We start from the raw sequence: 6,833 nt of genomic DNA on the forward strand, positions 1-6,833 counted from the left end.
GATTCATTATCACTTGAAGAAGCATAAGTAATAGTACTTCTAGTATTTACCTTCTTCTCCTTTGCCATTAGGCATGTGTGATGCTCGTTGGGGAAGAGGGACGACTTGTTGAAGGCCGAGGCGGCGAGTCCTTCATTGTCGGAGTCGGATGATGAACAATTCGAGTCCCATTCCTTGCCAAGGTGTGCCTCGCCCTTAGCCTTCTTGTAGTTCTTTTTCTTTTCCCTCTTCTTTCCTTGATCCTGGTCACTGTCATTATCGGGACAATTAGCAATAAAATGACCAACCTTACCACACTTGAAGCAGGAGCGCTTTCCCTTCGTCTTGCTTTTGTTGGGATGCTCCTTGCGACCTTTGAGCGCCGTCTTGAAGTGCTTGATGATGAGGGTCATTTCATCCTCGTTTAGCCCGGTCGCCTCAATTTGCGCCACCTTGCTAGGTAGCGTCTCCCTGCTACTTGTTTCCTTGAGAGCAATGGCTCGAGGCTCATGGATTGGGCCATTTAGCGCCTCATCAACGTATCTTGCCTCCTTGATCATCATTCGCCCGCTCACAAACTTCCCAAGTATTTCTTCGGGCGTCATTGTAACACCCAAAATCCTATTTTGGGATCTATAAGAATTCTTCAAAAAGAGGTGAACCAAAATGTCAAGCTAATAAGGATTGTCCCAATTTTGAATTTATTTGGTTTAGAGAAATAGATGGTAATATTAAAATTTTGATGGTCATCATTTAAATTAAATATTGGCATTGTAGTTTGAATTTAAGTAATCAGAAATCTTTTTTCCATTATTGGAGTGGATTATTTATTACATAAAACTATTCCTAATTAAATTATATATATATATATACTAGGTGGATGCCCGTGCATTGCAACGGAAACATATCGTCGGTATAGAGAACGTGGTTCCTACCAATCTGGTATCAAAGGTCTCGACGATCATGAGCTCTGCCGCTGCCCCCAGGCAGCAGCCACCGCCAGCATCAGGCGGCCCCCAGCAACGTCCAGCGCGCTAGTCGCAACCCCTGCTTCGTCGGGAGTCATGATGCTTCGCCGATAATCCCTCAAATACCTAGCCTCCTTGTCGGGCAGCGCCACTGGAGGCATGGCGGCCCCACAGCCAATGTCGGCCACATCTTCTAGGTGGAGTACGCTCTTGAGGCCGTCCGCGGCACGAACACCGTTGTCCTTGGCGTCGAGAAGAAGTCCACACCCAAGCTCGATTACTCCAGGTAGCAAACCCTCCGCCCCTCCTTTCTATCATCCGAGCAGATCTCGTGAATTCGTGATCCTCGCTCGACGCGGACGGAGGAGGAGGTGCGGCGACACTACAAAGCGCTGGTGGAGGACGTGGCCGCTATCCAGGTCAGCCGAATCCCGCTCTCGCGCTACACTGGAGAGGAGTCATCTGTAGCGACGCCCGAGGGATCTGGAGCCGCCGCCGCCACACCCCAAGGATAGAGGAGGAGGGAGCAGGCAGCCAGGCACTGACGCGAAGAATGGAAGAGCGGCACCGATGCTGATATGGGGAATAGTTGCTTCAAGGCCATGCAGGAATGGCGCAAGAGCGTCCAGACGAAAGAGGAGCACAGGTCTATACTCCGCCAGGAAAAAAATCTCCATGCGTTCTTGCCTTCAAATAAAGCTTACATCTTTCATACTAAGCTTTTACAGGAAGGTTCAAGGAATGTGTAATTAGTAGCAGCCTTCCAGGGTGCATATATTCATCATTTGACTATCTCACCTGTGTGAATTATGTGTTCATCACCACCACTTTACAACTCCTTCACCGGCACGATCAAATGAGTGCCCATTGAGATTGCCAGAACCCACTTTATGAAGATGTCTGCTGTCAACTGCTTCAGCTGTTCTTGAGTTCTTATTGACACCAACAGGTGTGATGGTGTTCAGATTGTAAGGGGTGCCATTATTTGCTCCATTGTGAACATCAGGAAGAGAATGGGGATGAATAGCACCCAAGCCTTGAAAACCATAATTCACATGCCTATTCATCCGACTAAGAGAGTGGTTACTATGAGTTGCAGCAGAAGCAATTCCAATGGGAGAGGACAGGCTCTGTGGTAGGGTAGATGATAGACCCAGAAATGAAGCCTCTCTGAACGGGCTCATTGATGTGAGAAGTCCAGAATGCAAACCATGCATACTCCCATTTTCACGTCCACAAGATGTCATTGCTACTATATTAGATGAACCTTAAGAATAATCCTCACGTCAGGAAATGCATCCATAGACATGAGTACATGACATACAATAAAGATGAAAAAAATAAACACCATACCCAATGAAGGCAATGAAGGGCTATTTGTGCTTGGACTGTCCAGGTTGTATACGCCAAATTCTTCCTGCCCCAACTCCTTGGACATGTGCTGTGTTGAACTGTTATAAAACAACATTAAAAATCAATGTTAGATCAGTGATTAAAACCAATGTTTTCAAAAATTTGTAGAATGGAGTTTAGAATGTTGCGTCAATTAATTAGTCTTTCTGGATAAACTAAATAACTAACATACAAGTATCTATCAACACACCTAAATGTATACAAAGAATTAGGACTACAATATAAAAGAATAAATGTTTTGTTTAGGACATGAGAGCCCACACACAGAACTAAACAAACAGAGATTAAGTAACTATCTATGCATGACAAAATAAAAATAGTGCAATGTTTACAGCTCCAGGAAGAGATTTTCCGCTTGAGAAAAGAAAACAAAAAACCCAGGCACATAACTAATGTGCATCCTATCCACAGGTACCATCATATAGAATAAGTGATGCTACTATATACCAGTGATGTCTATGCAAGAATCGTTCAACTTGCCAAAAATGACCTAAGGTTCACTAAAGCTGTGATCAAATGATCAACAGTTAAATACGGAGTGAACGAAAGTAATAAAGGAAGTATTGCTGATGAAATATGAGAATGAACAGCAATATTCACATTTCAATGACATACCGTCTAGCACCACTCAGACGGCCAGTCTCCAGTTTTATTTTCTTGCCAGCAAGATCACTCCTGTTTAAAGCACGAGCTGCACCTTCGGCTGCTCTGACATCATAAAATTCTATAATTTTGTGATGGCCCTTTTGCGGTGCATCATGAATTTGCAATTAATTTAAGACATTATAGTTCTAGTTAGAATGTAGTTGGTAGTAAATGTAAGAGCATAGATACCTCTTTTATGTCACCATATTCGCTAAATATCTGATGGATATCATTGTTTGTTATAGAGGGGTGAACATTAAATATAGCAAGCATCCCCTGGTTAATATCCTTCTCCGAAGGATTGTCCTAAGGGAGAAAAAGGTAACAATTAGCACAAGCACTACAAGACTAAAAACTGTAAACTACATAAATAATGGCATCCTTGGGAAAAATATGTCTACAAATCAAGCCAGTAAGACATAGAGTTACCTTCAGAATGGAGTAATGTATGTCAAGTTTTCTACTTCTGAGTGGCTTGTTTTGATGTTCATACACAAAACTGACAATATAGCAAGGAATACAGAGATGACTAATAGAATATACCTTGTTGATCAGGCCATCGTCAATCACTGAACCACTTATGCTCTTGAACAGCTCGAATAGAGCCTCAACCTCACTAACACTAACTACATAAGCAAAAGAAAAGCACGTATTCAGCAAGATATAGAGAGGGCAATTTAGAAATTACCGAAAATGTAAGGATCATGCAGCATGCATCCAGTGCTCCTACAGATATCTAAGATATCCTAGTAGACGACACTGATATCTAGACGAAACATCTGGCATCTCCATTCTCCAGTTCCATTCCAACCACGGCAATCATTGAAAACTAAATAAGAAAAAAAACTCGAACTCATGCGAGTAGCTCGTACGCGTAGGGCAAGAGATGGGATCGGTGAACTCACAGGAGGTCTGGGAGGCGAGGTGCACGGGGTCCTCGTAGCCAGGATGCTGCCGCTTGGCCGTGGAATGAAAGCATCCCATCGCCGCGGCGGGGCGTTTCGAAGAGCCGGCCCAACCACTCAAACCAACCAATCTGCTAGCACCACCGCCCGCGCTCCAGCATAAAAATGGCCCCGTTCGCAGCTGTCTTCGCCGCCGAGGAGGCGAGGGAGTGAGGGACTGAGGGGCACGAGGGCGGCGAGGGCGAGTGGATCTGGGCCGTCGAGGCGGGATAGAAATTCTTGGTGGTGTTGGCGGCCACAGATCGGCGGCGTGACACGTTGATGTGCGAGGAGGTGGAGTTGGTTGTACTGGTGAGCGGAGATGGAGAAGCTTTATATCATAAAATATCAGTCAGCAACGCATCAAGAGAGCTAAACTGCTAATCACCAAAAAACAATATAAACTAATGTACTAAGTTGTTGAAGGATGAAGATAAACAAAATAGAAGGCACACTCCTATTTCCTTAGTTGCCTCCCTTTTTTGTATAAGTTGTTCCAAATTTTTTAGAGAGTCAAATCATCTTAGTTTTGACCAGATTTAAATAATAAAATAATAAAATTTATGATACAAATAAGTATCATTAGATTCTTTTCATAGTGTATCTATCCGATGTAATAAATCTATGCAACTCTCTATATTTTTTGTCGAACTTGAGATGCTTTGACTCTGCAAAAAAGTTTAAATGTCTTCTGATTTGGAACAGAGGGAGTACAGGCAGCAGCAAACAAAATATCGCAAATAAATTGTTAGCACGATGAAGTTTTAACTTGAAAAACTGGCACGCATGGTAGCAAAGATACTACAACAGTCAAATATCAAAAGCATTCCAATAAGACACTTAAATACACAGGGAATGAAATCTAGGCACAGTCAATGTTGCGGTAGCAACAAATACACAGGCACAATAAGGTCATTCAGATTGTAGGTATGAAAATGATAAACAACTTTACCGCCAAATGCTGAAACCATGTAAACAAATCCTATCAGTAAAAAAGGTGATATGTCAATGCATAAGAAGAGCAATTTATAGAAATCATGAATGAAAAATTTTACAAACAACATAATAGATCTACTAACCTCTCGAGTTTGTGTAGCAGAAACAGTCTGCCTATTCTGTATATCATCCACAGTGTTTGCATCAATATTTACAAGCAGCCTATTAATCCATGCATTTTCTAGTTCATGGTGACAGCTGCAAGTTTAACATGCAGTTCTTTAAGCTATTATACAACTGAAGTTAGGCAGGCAAAAGAAGACCTTACTAGTGTCTAGATAGAGTAGCATGGTTGCACTCAACATTAATCTTGAATTCTCTTATGTAATTTGATACGAGAAAAAAGTAATTTTAGAAAAACTGTTAAACTCATAAACTTCACTCACAGAAAATTGTTGACAATGTATGCACATTTGAAAAATTATATTACTTGTAAAACCATACTTCTGTAGAAAAGCAAACGTAATTGCAACATCCTAGTCATGCCTGCTAGAGAAACAAGTATAAGTGTTTCTGAATCCTTTAGGGTATTTTGCTAATTCATTCCTATGTAAGTAGCTTACTTGTGTGTGTTGGTCTATTGGTTTTTGTGGCTTAGGCTCTATCGATAGTGTTCCTAAAAGAATAAAATGACAGTTCTATAACCAAATTGGCATAGTAAAGACAATGCATTATGTCAAAGTACAGACATGGTAAGAAACACAATACATACCACAAGACTATAGTATTTGCAGTGCAGCTATAGCATTTTCCTGGGTTGGGTCAACAGAAGCTGGAATCATAATCAGCCCCGTGAACACATGTAAAACAGTGGATACTATATAGGGTACAAGAATTCCACAAGAAAATTATTGGTCCAGTGGTGTGGACTGGGCCGAACCCTAGAGTGCATTTGTCATGGTTATGCAATGATCTTCCAAGCATGACGTTCAATGCTAAAACAAATCTAAGCAGATTCGTTGGTTCCTCTTTCCCTACTAAATAGAGCTTGTATGAGGATATTTGGTACACAACCTAGTGGTCGGCTTGCTGGACCCGCAGGTAGTGGTGCAATGCGACATCTATGAGGACAGCAAAGGCTTCCCCATGGCTCTCGCCTGCCGCTGAGACGGGACATGACACGAGAGATGGGCATCACTTTCAGGGGCAGGTGAAGACACATCGAAAGGGAAAGAGGAAACAATCAAGAAGAAAGTAAGGTCTTACCGGAGCAGCAATAACCATGAGGAGGAGGTGATGGCGACACTGAGCCATGGCCACCGACCTTGGAGGCCTGGCCGGATGCGCGCGCGAAGAACCCCTAAACCAGCAGCATTGCTCCAGGAAGATCTTGAGGACGCCGCGGGTCTCCTCGTAGATGAGCCCGGAGATGCGCTTCACGCCGCCCCTGCGCGCCAGCCGCCGGATCGCCAGATTCGTGATCCCCGGGATGTTATCGCGGAGCACCTTCCGGTGGCGCAGCGCGCCGCCCTTGCCCAGGCCCTTCCCGCCCTTGCCGCGCCCCGACATCTTCAACGCATGGCTGGCGGGCGAATCGCGGATGGCGGCGGGCGTTTCGCTTGGGCGGTTCGCGGAGATGGAGGAGCGGCGGGTGATTCGCGGGTGAAGGCACGGCGGGCGATTCGCGGGTGGAGGCGGGTTCTATGGCGGGGGAGGCGCGTGATTCGCCGCGGGGGAGGCGCGGGCGGGATTCGCCGCGGGGGAGGCAGAGCGGCGGGTGGGATTCGTTCGCAGGCGGGGGCAGTCTACACTGCCCCCTTAATAGTTAGTAGAGATAATGAACCAATAAAGTAAAAATTAAATACAATTTTGCATCATGCTGAACTTTGATTGTGCATTTAATTAGAGTTCAAAACCCTACTTGAATATAGATTTTAAATGGAGTATA

At 44.1% G+C, this 6,833-nt stretch overlaps 1 protein-coding gene and 1 long non-coding RNA gene across 2 annotated transcripts; both read right to left on the reverse strand.

The window, feature by feature from the left end:
- Nucleotides 1–1,867: 1,867 nt before the first annotated feature.
- On the reverse strand, nucleotides 1,868–2,344 carry LOC109939434 (uncharacterized). Its single transcript, XR_002261890.1, has 2 exons — nucleotides 2,301–2,344; nucleotides 1,868–2,214 (listed from the first exon to the last, which is right to left on the reverse strand). It is a non-coding gene; the product is annotated as an uncharacterized lncRNA (long non-coding RNA).
- Nucleotides 2,345–5,959: 3,615 nt separating this feature from the next.
- Nucleotides 5,960–6,510, reverse strand: LOC103626054 (histone H4). The gene is made up of 2 exons (XM_008646437.3): nucleotides 6,152–6,510; nucleotides 5,960–6,048 (listed from the first exon to the last, which is right to left on the reverse strand). Exons 1-2 carry the CDS (start codon nucleotides 6,452–6,454, stop codon nucleotides 6,007–6,009), a joined length of 345 nt encoding a protein of 114 aa, XP_008644659.1. The 5' UTR covers nucleotides 6,455–6,510; the 3' UTR covers nucleotides 5,960–6,006.
- Nucleotides 6,511–6,833: the final 323 nt, after the last annotated feature.

Source organism: Zea mays, chromosome 5 (assembly GCF_902167145.1).
Source record: "Zea mays cultivar B73 chromosome 5, Zm-B73-REFERENCE-NAM-5.0, whole genome shotgun sequence".
Lineage (NCBI taxonomy): Eukaryota > Viridiplantae > Streptophyta > Magnoliopsida > Poales > Poaceae > Zea > Zea mays.